A 20,393-nucleotide genomic window follows, 5' to 3' on the forward strand; every position below is an offset into this window, starting at 1 on the left:
AGTAATAAAATGCTAATTAAAATGTGGCGTGGCTGAATATTTCGAAGGCACCTGGGTAATATGGAATAAATCGAAGAGCACTTCAGGACTTGAGGGTAGAGTAGGGGGGCTGTGTGTAAAAGTTCATTAAACAGGTGGATAGTGCGAGATGATTAGAAAATTGTGAATGAAGTTCCAGCTTAAACTGGGAAATTCTAAATACAAATACACAAAAATCAGATAGAAGTAATTCCAAGGCAGCATAGGCCAAACATTCTTTTCGCCAGTGGAATCATACAAACAGCAGATATTCCTCCCAGGCCATGGTAATAACAGCGGATATTCCTCCCACATTGGAATAATAAAGCCAAGGCAATCAGCAGATTTGAAACAAATCTGATTATTGGTGACAACAGCAAATAATGTGAACCTAAGCAGAGGTGACATTGAGTGGATCTGGTGGAGAGTATAACATAGAATAGGTTTTCCCAAATGTTTCCAGCTGTTGCACCCTTTTGAAGGAACCCCTGAGAAACATGCTTATTGGGCTGGATTCCCCGATTCCATAGTCACTTGTTTCTCGGTGGCAAGCCATTCATTGGTGGCGGGGTTCTCTACTTCCATTTTCCATTGAAAACACCCCACGCCACTGGAAAACCCATGGGAAGCGTGCGCTGCCGACAGGAACAAAAAATTCCAAAGGCCGGAAAATTCCGGCCATTATATTGAAGAATTAAACCACAAAAATTGGCTATTATTGCACAATAGGTACGAATATACAAAAACAAACAAGAGGAGGACAAAGGAAGTTTTCAAAGACACCCAGAAGGCTTAGCTCAAGAAATGCAATATAGAGATCAAAGCCTGGGAGACCCTTGTTCAGAAGAGACCTACTTGGAGGAACCACCTGCTTGAAGGGACCCAATTCTTCGAGGATACCCGATGGCTCGAAGAGGCCCAGAAAAGGAGTCTGAGGAAGGAATACCAGCGAACTAGAGTCCAAGGACCGATCCCACTTCCCGGAAACACCTGCCAAGTGTGCGGTCGAAGATATGGCTCTAGGATCGGGACCATCGGCCATGCAAGGACCCACAGAACCCATGACCAATAACATGGAGTTTCTTAGGTGGACAATCATGCTCAATCACCAAAGAAGAAGAAGACAAACATACAGAATAAACTGAAAAGATATTTCTATGCCTTTATAATAAAAAAGCTCTGTTATTCATCGAATATTTCCAGGTCTTACCTTATTTTTTGTTATTTTTAATGGGAGCACCGACTCACGCACACTCTCTCACCCACAGCCATTCTCACCTAACCTTACCCACCCTCACCCACACTTACCCACTCTCATCCACTCTCACCTAACCTCACCCGCTCTCACCCTCACCCACAATTACCCCCTCTCACTCTCACCCACTCTCATCCTCACCTACTCTCACCATCACCCTCAACCATTCACCCTCCCCTCGGGCCCCCTTGGTTCCAGCTGTTCTCAGGATCTGCAGCCAAATTTCTTTTTTAATAAACATTTTATTGAGGTATTATTTTGGCATTGTAACAGCAGCAATATAAATAATGTACATGAAAATACAAACATAGTGCAAATACCACCTCCCTCCCCAACAGATCCCACCATTAATTAACCCCCTAATCTACGCTAACCTAACCCCCCCTCCCCCGACGATTAATTCTCCGCGAAGAAGTCGATGAATGGTTGCCACCTCTCTAAACAGAGAAAGCTAGCCATGTCCGATAGCCAGGTCTCTGACTTCTGGGCCTTGAGTCCCTCCATGCTCGTAATATCCGCCTCCGGGCTACCAGGGAAGCAAAGGCCAGAACGTCTGCCTCTTTCTCCTGGATTCCCGGATCCTGCGACACCCCGAAAATCGCCACCTCTGGACTCAATGCCACCCTTGTTTTTAATACCTTGGACCTGACATCAACAAACCCCTGCCAAAATCCCCTCAGCTTTGGACATGCCCAGAACATGTGGACATGGTTCGCTGGTCCTCCCGCACATTTTGCGCACCTATCCTCCACCCTAAAGAATCTGCTCATCCGGGCCACTGCCATGTGAGCCCGGTGCACGACCTTGAATTGAATCAGGCTGAGCCTGGCACATGTTGCAGTTGCGTTGACTCTGCTCAACGCGTCTGCCCAAAGGCCCTCCTCGATCTCTCCCCAGCTCCTCCTCCCACTTTCGCTTCAGCTCCTCGGTCTGCGTCTCCTCTGATCCCATAAGCTCCTCATATATGTCCGAGACGCTCCCCTCTCCTATCCATCCTCTAGAAACCACCCTATCCTGAATCCCCCTTAGCGGCAGGAATGGGAACGTTGGTACCTGTCTACGCAGAAAGTCCTGCACCTGCGGGTACCGAAATTCGTTACCCCCCGCCAATGCAAATTTCTCCTCCAGTGCCCTCATACTCGGAAAGCTCCCCTCATAAACAAGTCCCCCATCCTCTCGATCCCCGCTCTCCGCCAAATTCGGAACCCCCCGTCCATCCTCCCCGGGGCAAACCGGTGATTATCGCAGATTGGGGAGCAGACCGACGTTCCCACTGCTCCCACATGTCTCCTCCGCTGCCCCCAGACTCTTAAGGCCACCACCACCACGGGGCTGGAGGAGTACTGCGCCGGCGGGAACGGCAGAGGCGCAGTTACCAGCGCCCCCAGACTTGTGCCCCTACAAGAAGCCGCATCCATACGCACCCATGCCGACACCCGCCTGCCCCCCCCCCCCCCCCCCCCCCCCACTCCCCCACCACCACCACCAGCCGCTTCCTAATCATGGCTATGTTAGCCGCCCAGTAATAATCACTAAAGTTCGGCAGCGGCAGCCCTCCCTCTCCCCGACTCCGCCCCAGCATTATCCCCCTCACTCACGGGGACTTGCCCCCCCCCCCCCCCCCATACAAAGCCCGCTATAACTTTATTGACCCGCTTAAAGAAGGACCGCAGGATGAAGATTGGGAGACATTGGAAAACAAATAGGAATCTCGGGAGGACCGTCATTTTCACCGTTTAAACACTGCCCGCCAGAGACAACGGGAGCGGTCCCGGAGGACTGGAGAATTGCTAATGTTGTCCCTTTGTTTAAGAAGGGTAGCAGGGATAATCCCGGGAATTATAGACCTGTGAGCTTGATGTCAGAGATAGGCAAACTGTTGGAGAAGATACTGAGGGATAGGATCTATTCACATTTGGAAGAAAATAGACTTATCAGTGATAGGCAGCGTGGTTTTGTGCAGAGTAGGTCATGTCTTACAAACCTAATAGAATTCTTTGAGGAAGTGACAAAGTTAATTGATGAGGGAAGGGCTGTAGATGTCATATACATGGACTTAAGTAAGGCGTTTGATAAAGTTTCCCATGACAGGTTCATGGAAAAAGTGAAGTTGTATGGGGTTCAGGGTGTACTAGCTAGATGGTTAAAGAACTGGCTGGGCAACAGGAGACAGAGAGTAGTGCTGGAAGGGAGTGTCTCAAAATGGAGAAAGGTGACTATTGGTGTTCCACAGGGATCCGTGCTCGGACCACTGATGTTTGTGATATACATAAATGATCTGGACGAAGGTATAGGTGGTCTGATTAGCAAGTTTGCAGATGATACCAAGGTTGGTGGAGTTGCAGATAGTGAGGAGGACTGTCAGAGAATACAGCAGAATATAGATAGATTGTAGAGTTGGGCAGAGAAATGGCAGATGGAGTTCAATCCAGGCAAATGCGAGGTGATGCAGTTTGGAAGATCTAATTCAAGAGTGGACTATACGGTCAATGGAAGAGTCCTGGGGAAAATTGATGTACAGAGGGATCTGGGAGTTCAGGTCCATTGTACCCTGAAGGTGACAACGCAGGTCGATAGGGTGGTCAAGAAGGCATACAGCATGCTTGCCTTCATCGGACGGGGTATTGAGTACAAGAGTCGGCAGGTCATGTTACAGTTGTATAGGACTTTGGTTCGGCCACATTTGCAATACTGCGTGAAGTTCTAGTCGCCAGATTACCAGAAGGATGTGGATGCTTTAGAGAGGGTGCAGAGAAGGTTCACCAGGATGTTGCCTGGTATGGAGGGTGCTAGCAATGAAGAAAGGTTGAGTAAATTAGGATTGTTTTCATTGGAAAGACAGAGGTTGAGGGGGGACTTGATTGAGGTCTACAAAATTATGAGAGGTATGGACAGGGTGGATAGCAACAAGCTTTTTCCAAGAGAGGGGTGTCAATTATAAGAGGTCACGATTTCAAGGTGAGAGGGGGTAAGTTTAAGGGAGATGTGCGTGGAAAGTTTTTTACGCAGAGGGTGGTGGGTGCCTGGAACGCCTTGCCAGTGGAAGTGGTAGAGGCGGACACGATAGCATCATTTAAGATGCATCTAGACAGATATATGAATGGGCGGGGAACAGAGGGAAGTAGATCCTTGGAAAATAGGCGACAGGTTTGGATCTGGATCGGCGGAGGCTGGGAGGGCCAAAGGGCCTGTTCCTTTGCTGTAATTTTCTTTGTTCTTTTGTCCATCCTCCCCGGGGCAAACCAGTGAATATCGCAGATTGGGGATCAGACTGATGCTCCCACTGCTCCCACATATCTCCTCCATTGCCCCCAGACTCTCAAGGCCGCCACCACCACGGGGCTGGTGGAGTACCACGCCGGCGGGAATGGCAGAGGCGCAGTTACCAGCGCCCCCAGACTTGTGCCCTTGCAAGAAAGCCACATCCATACGCACCCATGCCGACGCCCCCCCACTAGCCACTTCCTGATCATGGCTATGTTAGCCGCCCAGTAATAATTGCTAAAGTTCGGCAGCGCCAGCCCTTCCTCTCCCCAACTCCGCTCAAGCATTCCCCTCCTCACTCACGGGAACTTGCCCCCCCCATACAAAGCTCGCAATAACTTTATTGACCCGCTTAAAAAAGGACCGTGAAATGAACATGGGGAGACATTGAAATGCAAACAGGAATCTCGGGAGGACCGTCATTTTCACCGTTTGGACTCTCCCAGCCAGAGACAATGGCAGCGCGTCCCATCTCCGGAAACCATCTCTCATCTGATCCACCAATCGGGCCAAGTTCAATTTATGTAGCCGGTCCCAATCCCGCGCCACTTGGATACCTAGGTACCTGAAACTGTCCCCTACCAACCTAAACGGCAGTTCCCCCAGTCGCCTCTCCTGACCCCTCGCCTGGACCGCAAGCATCTCGCACTTCCCCATATTAAGCTTGTACCCCGAAACCGGCTGAATTCCCCTAAAATTCCCATGATTTCTTCCATCCCCTCAACTGGATCTGAAACATACAGAAGCAGGTCGTCCGCATGCAGCGAGACTCTGTGCTCCCCCCCCCCCACTCCCGGACCAGCCCCTTCCAGCCCCTTGAGGCCCTCAGAGCAATTGCCAGCGGCTCTATAGCCAGCGCAAACAACAGTGGGGAGAGGGGGCATCCCTGTCTCGTCCCCCGGTGCAGTCTAAAATAGTCCGAAGTCATCCTGTTCGTCCGTACACTTGCCACAGGAGTCTGGTACAGCAACCTGACCCAGTCAATAAAATCCCTCCCAAATCCGAACCGCCCCAGAACCTCCCATAAATAATCCCACTCAACCCGGTCAAAAGCTTTTTCTCCATCCATCGCTACCTCTACCTCCTCCTCCCTACTTTCCGGGGGCATCATGATCACGTTTAACAGCCTTCTTACATTGGCCACCAGCTGCCTGCCCTTAACAAACCCCGTCTGATCCTCCATGATGATGTTCGGTACACAATCCTCAATCCTGGAGGCCAAAATGTTAGCCAACAGTTTGGCGTCTACGTTCAACAGGGAAATCGGTCTGTAAGACCCACATAGCTCTGGGTTCTTGTCTCGTTCCAGGATAAGTGAAATCGTGGCCTGTGACATCGTCTGGAGCATGTTGCTAACTTGCTGTTGTCTCTTAATTTGGCTCTGTTTAATTACATTTGCTCAAGAGTCGCCAGGTATCTTTTGACACCGCCACAAGGTTCAAAACCAAATACTGATCAAAGATTCGATCCACCGGGGCTTCCGGTGACGGCGGGCGGGAGGCAGCCGCACATTGGAGGGCTCCCATTCGGGAACGGCATTTTCGGAGAGTAACGCCCGGTCCTAGGGCCAGCGACGGCAGTAAAAGTCGGGAGATAGCGCAAGGAGAAGAAGGATGTCGAAAAACACCAAAAAAAGGGCTGGGAAAAAAGCGTCTGAAAGTCCGTTGGAGAGGGGAAAGGTCACCGCGGGGTCAACAAAGAAAATGGAGGCTGGAGCACCAGGGGAGGCTGCAGTGCTTACGGCTGAAGAACTAACTAAGGTGATGGCTGCGGAATTCCAAAAGCAGTTGCTGCAGATTGAGAAATGTATGGAGATGGTGAGGAAGGAGATGAGGGAGGTTTTGAATGTGCTGGTGGAGGAGGCGGTTTCCCCGGTGAAGACGGCGGTGGCGAACGCAGTGGCGGAGGTGCGAGAGCAAGGGGAGGCGATGAAGGAAGTGGAGGAGATGGTATTGCAGCACGGTGATCAACTTGCCTCGATGGGGAAGGAGATGCGGAAGGTGATGGACACGAACAAGAATCTGTGAGGAAAAATGGAAGATCTGGAAAACAGATACAGGCGACAGATTTTGAGGGTTGTGGGGCTGCCCGAAGGAGTTGAAGGACCGAAGCCGACTGAGTATTTTGCCGCGATGCTGGCAAAACTACTGGGGGAGGGGGAGGACCCCTCCCGATATGAACTGGATCGGGCTCATCGGTCGTGGAGGCCTGTACCAAAGGCGAGTGAGCTGCCAAGGGCAGTGACTTTGTGCTTCCGTAGGTACAGTGTGAAGGAGAAGGTCCTGAGCTGGGCCAAGCAGAAGCGGGTGGTGCAGTGGGCTGGAGCTGGTATACGTGTATACCAGGACTTTACGGTGGAGCTGGCGAGGAGGCGGGCTGCCTTCAACTGGGTGAAGAGGGCACTGTACATTTGCAAGGTGCAGTGCGGCATTGTATATCCAGCGAAGCTGAGGGTGACTTACAAGCTCAGGGACTTTTATTTTGGAATGGCGGAAGCAGCGGAGGAGTTTGCGAAGGCAGAAGGACTGTGGCAGAACTGAGAAATTGAGGAATGGCCATGTGCCGATGTAACCTCATGACTGTATTTTCTTCTTTTTGTTTTGTATCACTGCGCGCGGGTGTAGAGGCTAAAGGCGCCAATGTTGCATATATTTGGACAAGGGAAGGGACGGGACTTTCACTCGAAAGGAGGGCTCTTTGGGGTGTAGTTAGATATGCAGGGTTTGTGTGCTAAAAGGGGATCTTTGAGCTTTCCTAGGGCCGGGCAAGGGGGAAAGGGACCGGGAGGGGGCCTCCATGCTGGCCGGTTTAAGCCGGCCAGTGAATGGGAGTGAGGTAGGGGGAGGGGCTGCGGCCATCGGAGCCTGACAGAACAGGGTCCGAGTGGTCTAGCCGGGGTGGAAAGTTTGGGAGAGGGAACCGAGGTTGGGGGAGGGAACCGAGGTTGGGAGGAGGAGTTTTACAAGAGGCAGTGGACTGGAGGAGCTGGAGACTTGGGGGGGGGGGGGGGGGTACAACTTTGGGGTATCATGTACGGTACTCTCCTAGAGGCTGGATGGCGTTGGTTGGGGGGGTGACTTGGAACTTACTTGGTCTGGTGTAACTGCTAGGCAGGTCTCTCCTCGCTGAGAGCCAAGGCCAAGAGAGCGATCCTCTCTTGGGGAGCCCTTTTTATACCCAAAAGGGCTTTGCGCGCTTTTGGGCGGGCCTTGAACTTGGCCCCAATTAATTGGGCTGTTTCCCAATCGTTCCTATTGATTTTCCTCCAATAGAGGGGTGGGTTCCCTGGTTGCTGGGCGTGTCCTAGGTGGCCGTTGGTTTGCTTTGTTTTAGTCTCCTCTGGCGTCAGGATGTCTGTCTTCGCATTGTTTTCCTAAATGTTGCCTTTTGTTCCCGGGGTGGTTCATTAGTATGTAGATGGTTCTGCAGTACCGGTCCTGTTTGAGAGCTACAGCACTAATCAACAGACAGACCTTGCACCTGCTTGCTTTTTCGGTATTGTCCAATTTTCCTTGCATTCTTTGCAAGTGTCCATTTTGTAATCGGGACGTGGCCATCCCAGATGGCTACAGGCAGAACCACTCTTTCCCTTGCCTCATTAAACACCTTCATCAGCACTGGTCCCAATATCCTGGAGAACATTTTGTAGAACTCTGCTGGGTACCCGTCCGGTCCCGGGGCCTTACCCGACTGCATGGCCTTCAAGCCCTCCACTATCTCCTCCAACCGGAACGGGGCATTCAGCCCTTCTACCAGCTCCCCGTCCACCTTAGGGAAAGTCAGCCCCTCCAGGAAGTGCCTCATCGCCTCCGGCCCCACAGGGGGTTCCGACCTGTGCAGCCTGCTGTAGAAATCCCCGAACGCCTTACACAGCCCTGCCAAATCCCCAACTAAGTTCCCATCCCCGTTAATAACTCCCTATTTCTCTAGCCGCCTCCCTCTTTCTGAACTGCCGTGCAAGCATCTTGCTAGTCTTCTCACCATGCTCGTAGATTGCCCCCCTCGCCTTTCTGAGTTGTTCCACTGCCCTCCCTGTGGTTAACAAGCCAAACTCTGCCTGTAGCCACCGCCGTTCCCTTAAAAGCCCGATCTCTGGAGTCTCCGCATACCTCCTGTCGACTTGTAGAATCTCTTTTACCAGTCGGTCCGTCTCTGCCCTGTCCGTCCTGTCCCTGTGAGCCTGGATCGAGTTCAGCTCTCCTCTCACCACTGCCTTCAGCGCTTCCCAGTCCACCGCTGCTGAGACCTTCCACATATCATTTACCTGCAGGTAATTTTATATGCATTTCCTCAACCTCTCGCGTACCACTTCATCTGCCAATAGCCCTACATCTAACCTCCATTGCGAGCGCTGATTGCTATTTTTACTAACCTGTAGGTCAACCCAGTGTGCAGCATGGTCCGAGATTGTGATCACCATTGCCCTCGGAGGGTCCCCCATTCGCGGCTTCCTCGCAAGCGCTCTGTACGCCCTGTCCACCTCCAAGGGTCAGGAGAATGTCCCCTCCCCCAGCAGCTTTTCAAACATTCCCGCTACGAATGCCCCAGCATTAGCTCCCTCAGACCCCGCCGGGAGCCCGACAATTCTTAAGTTCTGCCGGCGGGACCTATTCTCTAGGTCCTCCACCTTCTCTAGAAGCCTTTTCTGCTGGTCCCGCAGCATCCCCACCTCCAGCTCCACGGCAGTTTGATGCTCCTCCTGCTCAGCCAGCGCTTCCTCAACCTTCTGGATCGCCCGATCCTGGGCATCCAATCTGTGCCCCAGCCGATCAATCGACTCTTTAATCAGGTCCAGGCAGTCCCGTTTCTGCTTGGCAAAGCTGTCCTGGATGACCTGCATCAACTGCTCCGTTGATCGCTGGGCCGACACACCAGGGGTCCGGTCCTCGGCCTTGCTGTCTCCTGCTGCAGCTTCAGCACAGCTCTTGCCTATGTTTCTATTTCTGCCTTTTCATGCACATCCGGTTCTTTTCTCCATACACCGATACGTGGAAATGGTGTCCAATTGCCTCAGCCTTCGACTTTACAGCTTAAAACCGGAAAAAAGTCGGGGGGGAAAGGTCCAAAAGTCCGACCAGAGCGGGAGTCACCAAATGTGCGACTTACTCCTTCATAGCCGTCACCGGAAGTCCCCCCTTCATAGTCACCACCGAAAGTCTCCGATCTGCAGCCAAATTGACCGCGGATCCCTGACAGGGGTCCCACGCAACCCAGTTTGGAAACTCATGAAAAATAATCGAGATCTGACAAATGAGAAGCGGATGAAACCATGAGGTTAGGATTGATGATAGGAAGTTGTTCAGACCAACAGTGATCATCAGTAGATCAGTGGTTCTGTTATTGGACATGAGCAGGGGAACTCTACCCATGTCCTCATAGATTATCATAGAATTTACAGTGCAGAAGGAGGCCATTCGGCCCATCGAGTCTGCACCGGCTCTTGGAAAGAGCACCCTACCCAAGGTCAACACCGCCACCCTATCCCCATAACCCAGTAACCCCACCCAACACAAAGGGCAATTTTGGACACTAAGGGCAATTTATCATGGCCAATCCACCTAACCCGCACATCTTTGGACTGTGGGAGGAAACCGGAGCACCCGGAGGAAACCCACACACACACGGGGAGGATGTGCAGACTCCACACAGACAGTGACCCAAGCCAGAATCGAACCTGGGACCCTGGAGCTGTGAAACAATTGTGCTATCCACAAGGCTACCATGCTGTCCTATTTTTTTATACCAAAACTGAACAAAATACTCCAGGTGTGGCCTCACCAATGCCCTATAAAACTACAGTAAAATACCTCTATTCCTCCCGTTATGAAGGCCAACATACCATTTGCCTTCTTTCCTGCCTGCTGTACCTGTGTGCCTACTTTCAGCGACTGATGCACGAGGACACCAAGGGCTCGCTGAGTATCCACCTCTCTCAAATTACACCCATTCAAATAATAATCTGCCTTCCTATTTCTGCTACTGAAGCGGCCATCCACATTATACTGCATCTGCCATGAATGCGTCACACACTCAGCTTGTCAAAATCCTGCTGATGCATCTCTGCATGCTCCTCACAGCTCACCCTCAGAAGCCATTTGGCCCATCAAGTCTGCACCGACCCTCTGAAAGAGCACTCCACCCGAATCGACTCACCCACCCTATCCCAATAACCAAAGCTACACATCTTTAGACACAAATGGGCAATTTAGCATGGCCAATCACCTAACCTGCACATCCTTGGCCACTTAAGAGGCAATTTAGCATGGTTGGTGGACCTCAAAAGAGTGGCCAATCCACCTAACCTGCACATGTGGACTATGGGAAGGAACTGGATCACTGGGAGAAAACCCATAAAGTGCAAAAAGTTCGGGTTAGGGTCCTGGTCAATAGTTTCCTCTCGAGCAACAGCACTAAAAATAGATCATCCAGTCTTTATCATATTTTTATTTGTGGGAGTTTGCTGTGTGCATATTGATTACCACACTTCTGAAATTGATTACTTCATTGGCAATGAAGCATTTTGTGATATTGTGAGGTTGTGGTTGGCACTATATAAATGAAGTTTATTCTTCCTTACTATGAGTTTTAATCTCAATGTGTCCAGCTGCAAAACTGAATGGAATCCAATCTGGTAACTTGGGGTTAGTATCAGAAAAATCCAACTGGTTCAGGGACAACCTTCAGGAAAGTGAATCTACCCTGTTCGTAGTCTGGCTGACTGGTGACTTTTGTCCCACAAGAGTGTACAGTTACCAGTAATCTAGGGCCACGAGCTCAAATTCCACCCTGGCCATTGGGGTATTTATATTAAATTAATTAAATAAAAAAATAGAGTTAACAAAACCCCTCCTCCCCCGCCCTCTCCAGTGGAATAGTGCGACTCACAATGCGGGAGGTCAGGAACTTTGTTTTAATATATCAGCATTTCATGAGAGAGCACTCACTCCAGACCTTCCCCGTTCACTGAATATTCACTGGGTGCCAGTGTGACATCATGGCAAAGTAATTTACAACAGGTTTCAATGCTGCACATGGATGGCGTGTCCAGTGTGTTTGAGGATTTACGGAGCATGGCGCAATGGTGGAGGATCTGATGGTGATCGGAGTGATATTTATTTACAAGTGCTATATTACAGTGGTGAGCTATCTTAACTAGTCCTATGTTCACCCGTGCCCACTAGGTGTCTACAGTTTCTTAATCTTCTCACCTTCCTGCTATGTCTAGGTGTATCCCAAGGATCCACAGCTGAGGTTGAGGTGGTCTGCTGCCTTCCAAACCTGTTGCCTGAGATGACCTTGGCTGGCATCTCCTGGGGGGTCGGGGGCTTGGACTTTGAGGGTCTGGGCGTACTTTCCGGCTGCCCTCCTTGGTCTGTGAGACTGGGGATATGTTCACCAGCCAGTTACCCAGAAGCTTGCATATTACTCAATCCCAAAAGGTGTGAGTATCTGTGCTAGTGGAAGGTGCGGGTGACAGACGGAACGCCTCTTCTATGGTGATGGCCGAGGAATCCCCCTCTGAGTTGCTCGGGTCAATGGTATCCAAGGGGAGCGATGGTTGTCCGGGCTTATCATCTGGTTGCCCTGCAAGAAAAGGGAGATGACATTAGTACATCACGGGGTTAAATGAAGCCAGATGTTTACTCACTTGAAACTTGAGGAATGACTGAGCCGTTAGAGCTCTCACCTTTGCTCTCAGCCCCAAGTTCACCATCCGCACAGACACAGTGCTGCTCCTCCCTGACAAGCTCAAGCGCTCTTTCCTCATGGTGGGTGAGGATGTGGAGCTCCCGCATGACCTTCTCATGCCTGCTGTGCATAATTTTGTCCCGCAGAGAGACAGATGGAGAGATTGTAGGCGGGAGACTTGCCAGTTCAGATGGTCAAGGAATGTCGTACGTGGAACTGGAGTGGGACCAGGGATGTGAGGAGCTGAGTAGAGATTGCGGGAGGGGGTGGGGGCAGCAAAGGGATTGGGGCAGGGTTAGGGTAGTGGGCCTCGTGACAATTGGATGGCCCTCAAGGTGGCTGGTTGAGAGATCATCTTGGAGGTGCAAGAGTCAGGTACAACAAGAGACGAGGTGGCCACGCGAAGAAGGCCATTCAGTTTTTTCTAACACTTCTCCAACATGGTGTTTTTTCCAACACTGTCCTCTTCTGCGGGGAACTGGTACTTATAAAGCTGCAAATCCCTCCCAGGTGGGAGTGTTCACCTGAATGGATGCCTTCGGAAATTTGAGGTCCCACCTCTGCTGGACTCCATTCAGGAGTCTGGTGAGGGCTCCCTCCAAAAATCTTGGATTAGGCATCCTGGCTGCTGGTGAGTGCTGGGGAGGCTGGTTTAAATTGATCTCTCCAGTGATTGCAGTGATTAGGTTTGCCTGAGGCAAGCAAATCAGCGGGACGTCACCAAGAGCATGGCGTGATTCACGTGAAGAAAAAAACTTTTGTTTAGAAGGCTCACTATTCCGTGAGATTTCCTGCCGGATTTGTCCCATTTTTCTCACTGGAACTGACACTTTGCCATTTTTTGCTAAGATTCCACCCAATGCTTTGCTGTGTTTTTCAGAACTTTTGATTCATTTTATTTGTCTCCATATAGGCAGCAACTTCCAATAGCTTGAAACTGTCCACCGAAAGCAGCAATCGACAGTGTTCCACCATGTTGACATCGTCCATCAAGGAAACAGCCCTCGCTGAGGACATTGAACATTTTATATCCACTGATTCATCCAACATGGGAGTGGAAGATTTCCCTTTGCCTTCAGTTGGTATGTTTAACATGATTTTGAAAACCATGTGCTGAGCAGACAGACCTTGGGCGGGATTCTCCCTTCTGGGGACTAAGTCTCCACGCTCGCCGGAAAATGGGCGACAATCGCTCCGGACTTTTTCCTCGAAGGTCCGGGTTGATTCTCCATTTTCCAGGGGGCTAGCAGAGCCCCAGTGTGCATCCCACAGCTCTTGCTGCCGGTGGGGCCCTGCTAGCCAGACCGTGCGGCCACGTATGCGCACGGCGGCTGAAAGTGGGTCTGCGCATGCGCGTGGCGGCCCACCTCGGCGTGGGCGCTGCCGACATGGCAGAGCCACACAGCGGGCCCATGCGGAGGAAGGTAGGTCCCTTCCAGATTGCGATGGCCCGCTGACCAGTGGTCACCGATTGTGGGCCTGGCCGCCGCTGAGGCCCCCCCATGGAGTCAGATTCCCCCGCTCCTCATCAGGACTGCCACCGCGGCCACGGGTCCCAGCTTCCGTTGGGTGGTGCCACATGTAAACCACGCCAGCAGAAGTTCGGCTGGTTGACCGCGGGGAATAGCCACGGGGGCCTCTTCCAACCGCCGCCGATTGGCGGCGTGTCGACCGCACGCGCGGGACTGGCGGGTCCGCAGAGAATCGCGGATGCGCCGTCACGCTGGATTTCGGGTGTGAACATCTATTCTCCGCCCCTGCGCTGGCTGCGATTCCGCCGCAGAGGGTCGGAGAATCCCGCCCCTTGGTGTCTAGGTACACAAACTTTTCAAGTTGATAGTGCAAATTGATAAGGCGTTTAAAAAAAATGGTGTGCTGCACCAGGATTTATAAATAGAGGGATAAAATATAAAAGCAAAGAGTTCTTGCTAGGACTTTATAAATCACTGGTTAGGTCCCAGCTGCAGTATTGGGGTCAATTCTGGACACCATACTTCAGGAATGATGCCTGTGAAAGGTGTTGTTCCCAGGAGGTTATCAGGGATGAGGGATTTCAGTATTGAGGGGAGGTTGGAAAAGTTCAGACTGCTCCCCTTGAAGCAAAGAAGGCTAAGGGGTGATCCGATGGAGAATTTCAAGATGAGGAAAGGCTTTGATAGAATTGATAGAGAAAAGTTATTCACTCTGGCTAATAGATCAATAACTTGAAAGGCCTATGTTCCAAGAGGCAAAGGATGTAGAGGGAGAATAAAGATATTTCTCAGACAGTTGTCGAACTGAAAAGGTAGTAGAAGCTGATTCTGTAAATAATTTTGAAAGGAATTGGATTGATACTTGAGGATGAGGAATTGACAGGGTTACGGGCAAAGAGCGCCAGAAGGGTTGGGGGAGGGGCAGAATATGGGACTATGCATGACCTAGCTCGCTCAAAGACCTCGCACAAGAGTCAAGGGCCAAATGGTCTCCTGCTGCGCTGTAAGTTTTTGTGATTATAAAATCTATGAATACTTGTTTTTTCTTTGTCTTATTCTTTGCTTTGTGAATATTGAAAATCTGCCTCCTGAAATCCAGGTGCAAGCTTAATCACCAGCTACCTGATCCTTTGACTATTTACCTGACGCTGCATGAAATGCTCAACACAACAAGTTCATCTCCTGTAGATGAATGATTTATCCAACTATCACTTGATCCAAACAAATTGAATGACGTTGAGTCATTTGATATCATACTGTGTCACAAGACGATGACAAGCAATAATTGTGCAGCACTCCATGACAGAACTCAGATTTGTGTTTTCATTACAATTTAATCAAAAGCGAGCAGACTAAGCAAAAGAAAAGGACATCTAAGGCATTGGGGAAAACTACATGATGACAGCCCTGCAAACAGTGGACAAAGTATAGTAGGAGGTGCCTGATGGCTGTTCAATGCAATGTTACTCTGTTTCTGACTGATTGTCAAAGGCTTCCTTCTGTTTATCTTTCCTTCCTTTCAAGCTCTCTTTTACAGTCATCTAACGTCGATGACACAAGACTGATCTGATCTGATGGGTGACACGGTAGCACAGTGGTTAGCACTGTTGCTTCACAAAGCCAGGGTACCAGGTTCGAATCCCGGCTTGGGTCACTGTCTGTGCGGAATCTGCATGGTCTCCCCGTGTCTGCGCGGGTTTCCTCTGGGTGCTCCAGTTTCCTGCCACAAGTCCCGAAAGACGCAGTTAGCTAATTTGGACATCCTGAATTCCCCCTCCGTGTACCCGAACAGGCGCTGGAATGTGGGGACTAGGGGATTTTCACAGTAACTCCATTGCAGTGTTACTGTAAGCCTGCTTGTGACAATAAAGATTGTTATTATATTGTGGCTCTGTCATGGAAAGATATCATACCATTTTGTTCCATTCACTTAAATAGGACCAGGAGGATTCAGTTGGCCATCGAGTCCGCTCCTCTATTCAGTCCGATCATGGTCTATCTTTTACCTCAGCTCCACTTTTCTGCATTGTGCCCACATTCCTCGATTTCTTTGGCATCCAAAAATCTATCGATATTCAAAACTAAGATACTCAATGACTGAACATCCAAATAGCTCACTGGGGTAGAAAATTGGAAAAATCCGTAACCCGCTGCATGGGGAAATGTCTTCTCATCTCAATCCTAACGAGGTAAAACAGGCTGTGGTGTCATTGCTGTTGCTTTCTGCTTCTCCCTGCCAACATTTCAACAATAACATTTACGTAGCACATTGTTAGATGCATTACTGAACAAAATTTGAATGCAAGCTATGTAAAGGAGATTTTAGGACACATGACCAAAAGCTTGTTCAAGGAAGTAACTTTAAAGAAGAACCTTAGAATACGAGAGAGAGAGAGGTAGAAAGGCAGAGAAAATGCCACATCTTTGGACCTTGGCAACTGAAGGCATGGCCACCAGTGGAGAAGTGATTAAAATTGTCAGTGTGCAAGAGTTATAAATACAGATATCTTGAGTGACCATAAGTTGTGGGGGAGGTTACAGAAAATGGGAGGGGATGAGACAGCGGAGGGATTTGTACACATGTTTGGGAACTTTAAATTCCATGCAATTGTTGAAGTACTCAACGAGGCCTATGATCTCTGATAACCACCTCAATGGCTTGGTCCTCTGGGTTTCTATTTGATCTGGTGATAGACCATCAATTCTCTCTCTACCAATGCTGCCTGGCCTGTCGTGAATTTCCAGCATTTTTAGTTTTTATTTCCGAATTCCAGCTTTTTCCTTTAGTGTTTTAATTCATTTTATGCTTCTCGCTCACTACTTTTATCCTGATTAAATTTTGTGGGCCTTGAGGTTTGGAAAAGGTGTGACTCCTTTTTTAAAATTAATTTACGGGAGGTGAGCGTCGCTGGCTAGATAAGCATTTATTGCCCATCCCTAGTTGCCCTTCAGAAGGTGGTGGTGAGCTGCCTTCTTGAACCACTGAAGACGCTGAGGGAATTCCAGGATTTTGGCCCGGCAACAATGAAGGAATGGTGATATATTTCCAAGTCAGGATGGTGAATGACTTGGAGGAGAACCTCCAGGTGACGGTCTTCCTATGTATATACTGCTTTTGTCCTTCGAATCCCAAGCCGGGATTCGAACCTGGGACCCTGGTAGTGGTTGTGGGTTTGGAAGGTGATGCCTTGGTGAGTTCCTGCAGTGCATCTTGTTTGTGGAAAAGGTAACAATCAAGCTGGATGCTTTGTCCTGAATAATGTTGAGCTTCTAGAGTGCAGCTGAAACTGCACTCATCCAGGCAAGTGGGAGAGTATTCCATCACACTCCTGACTCGTGCCTTGTAGGTAGTGGACAGACTCTGGGGGGATCAGGAGGTGAGTTACTATCCACAGGATTCTGAGCCTTTAACCTGCACTGGTAGCCACAGTACTTATATGGCCAGCCCAGTTCATTTTCTGGTAAATGGTAACCCTCAGGATATTGATAGTGGGGGATTCCGCAATGGTAATTCGATTGAATGTCGGGGGAAGCAGTTTTGCCTCAGAGGCAGCAGTGGTGGGTTCAAATCCTGCTCCAGAAGATTCGGCATGTAATCCAGACTCATATTCTCATATTGTCACTGAACCAGTAATCCAGAGACCCAAGGGGACCCAGGTTCAAACCCGACCGTGGCAGAAGGATAAATTTGGATTCAATGGAAAATCTGAAAATAAAAGTCTAATGATGACTGTCATGATATACACCAATATATCATGGTGCAGATACACACACACTTATGGACACACAGCAAGACCAATCAACACACAGCACCGCAGCCAATCACCAGTTAGAGCACACTCACTATAAAGACAGGGGGCATCAGAGTTCCCGCTCATTCGGGATGCAGCCTCCTACAAGGACAGAGCTTACAGCTTACAGCACAGGTCCTCACCATGTGCTGAGTGCATAGACTGGTTCGGACAGGCATAGGTCTTTAGTTTAATCTAACACCGTGTTAACCCACAGTGTTCAACAGTTTCCAACTTAATAAAATAGTGTTGCACTATTTTAAGTGTTGGTGGCCTGTATGTGTTCCACGGATCCAGGGCACCCAACACATCATGATACCAGGAGTTGAGGGATATTAGAACTTCTTAGACCTACCTGCAAGTGATCTGCCTTCCACCAGCATACAGTCATCCCGCAAAATGGACAGCGACCGCCCGCCGCCGCCGCTCCGCATCACCGGTAACCTAGGGGCTAACTGGAAGATATTCAAACAACGCTTCCAGCTCCACCTAGAAGCCACAGACCTTCACAGGCCTCGGACACCAAGAAGATCGGTCTCTTCCTATCCACGGCCGGGAAACATGCCACCCACATTTTCAATTCTCTCTCACCTTTGCTGATGATGAAGATAAATCAAAATTCAAGACGGTCCTCCTCAAGTTTGACACTCACTGCAACATAGAGGTGAATGAAAGTTTCTAGCGCTATGTATTCCAACAGCGTTTACAGGGTAAGGATGAACCTTTCCAGTCCTTTCTCACCCAGCTCCGCATCCTTGCGCAGTCCTGTAATTGTGGGCCCACCTCCAACTCCATGATACGCGCCCAGGTCATTTTCGGTGTTCAGTCGGACCCCCTACGCCAGCAGCTCCTCAAGGTACAGCAGCTCAACCTAGTGACCACCATGAAGACCTGCGTGCTACACGAACACGCCACTAGTCGGTATTCCCACATCCAAGCAGCTGAAACGGCACAGCAAGGTCCCCACGAGGCAGAACAGGCCCAAGCAATCGAGCAACTTCAGGGCCTCAGCCTGGATGAGGGCAGCCATTTCGCGCGCTTTTCGCGGACTCCCGCGCTTGTGCGCACCGAACGAGGGGACGGTGACGTCGACGAACGTACTGCGCAGGCGCGCACCATGTACGGCCGCACATGCGCAGTGGCGCAGCGAAAATACTGGCGCTACAACGTGCGGCAACTGTGGCTCTGCCCACTTAAAATGGCAATGCCCTGCCAAATCCCGACAATGCCTGAGATGTGGCAAATTTGGACACTATGCTGCTTTATGCAGATCAGCTCGGCCTGCCAATTCGTACTGCTCCGGCCTGACTCGCAAGAATGCCTGCGCCATTCAACCCATGGTCACCGAGTCCGGTGCGGACCTACTACCCGATATTGACACCGAGGACCCGAAGACACCTTTTTGAATCGGTATCGTTACAAAAAACAGGGCGTCCCCGAAGCAAAGAATCCAGCCTCTATACAGCATCGATCCAGACGATGAGTGGTGTGCCACCCTTACGGTCAACCGGTCCCAAATACGATTCCGCCTGGACACTGGTGCCTCCGCTAATCTCATTGCGCGGTCTGACCTCCAAAGCCTTTGTGTCAAACCAGCCATCCTCCCATCAGCCTGCCAGCTATTAGGTTATAATGGCAATGCCATTGCTGCCAGTGGCTCGTGTCAGCTCGAAGTGACGCACAAGTCACGCAAAGCCATCCTTCCCTTTGAAATCGTGGGCTCCTCGAAAGTCTCCCTGCTTGGCGCGCAGGCATGCAAGCTGTTGAACCTAGTTCAGAGAGTTCACTCTCTCTCTCCTGCTGACGCGTCTGCCTTTCAGGACACCGACTTCAGGGCGCAGCTCGATGCCATTATCAACCAGTACCACGAAGTCTTCGAGGGCATGGGCATGCTCCCGTACACCTACAAGATTTTATTAAAACCGAATGCCACGCCTGTGGTGCACGCACCTCGCAGGGTCCCAGCACCCCTTAAGGACTGCCTCAAGCAGCAGCTGCAGGACCTCCAGAACCAAGAAGTGATTTCCAAAGTCACGGACCCGACCGACTGGGTCAGTTCCGTGGTATGTGTAAAAAAGCCTTCTGGCGAATTGAGAATTTGCATTGATCGCAAAGATCAAAATCGCAATATCATGAGGGAGCATTATCCAATTCCCAAGCGTGAAGAGCTCACATGTGAGATGTCTCACACCAAGCTCTTCAGCAAACTCGACGCCTCAAAAGGATTCTGGTGAATCCAGCTCAATAAATCCAGCAGGAAACTTTGTACATTTAATACCCCCTTTGGCAGATATTGTTACAACAGGATGCTGTTTGGGACCATATCTGCATCAGAAGTGTTCCATAGGATTATGGAACAAATGATGGAAGGCATTGAAGGTGTTCGCGTCTATGTCGATGACACACCACCCTGCAGGAGCATGTTAGTCGCCTCCAGCGCGTATTCAGACGTATACATGAGCATGGCCTCCGCCTCAACAGGGCCAAATTCTCTTTTGGTCAGACGGAACTCAAGTTCCTCGGGGACCACATCTCCCAATTGGGTGTGCAGCCGGGTGCGGACAAGGTAGCTGCCATCACAGCTATGAAAACACCAGAGGACAAGCCTGCCCAGGTCAATGATGGCCACATCCCATGAATGAATAGAAAAAAACTCCCAAATGTAGTTACTGAGGCAGTGTTGCTGGTGCTACCTTTTGTCTGAGACCTTAATCGAATGCACTGTTAGTAAATATAAAAGATCCTGTAGTACTATTTGAAAAAGAACAGGGGAGTTTTCCCTGAAATGCTGCCCAATGTTTATTCCACATATCAATACCACTTAAAGACGGATCTGGTCATTATGACATTCTTGTTTGTGGGATTTCACTGTTTCCAAATTGGTTGCCATGTTTCCTACATTCC

The 20,393-nt window shown here is 50.1% G+C and overlaps 1 protein-coding gene across 5 annotated transcripts in view; it reads left to right on the forward strand.

The window, feature by feature from the left end:
- LOC140396304 (uncharacterized) overlaps positions 1-20,393 on the forward strand; it is a 286,423-nt gene that overhangs the window by 124,243 nt on the left and 141,787 nt on the right. For all 5 annotated transcript variants that reach the window (XM_072484765.1, XM_072484763.1, XM_072484767.1 and 2 more), the window contains one exon: positions 13,140-13,308. In XM_072484765.1, coding sequence (XP_072340866.1) covers positions 13,140-13,308 — 169 coding nt within the window. The remainder of the gene's footprint in view (positions 1-13,139; positions 13,309-20,393) is intronic.

Source organism: Scyliorhinus torazame, chromosome 19 (genome assembly GCF_047496885.1).
Source record: "Scyliorhinus torazame isolate Kashiwa2021f chromosome 19, sScyTor2.1, whole genome shotgun sequence".
In the NCBI taxonomy this organism is placed as follows: Eukaryota; Metazoa; Chordata; class Chondrichthyes; order Carcharhiniformes; family Scyliorhinidae; genus Scyliorhinus; species Scyliorhinus torazame.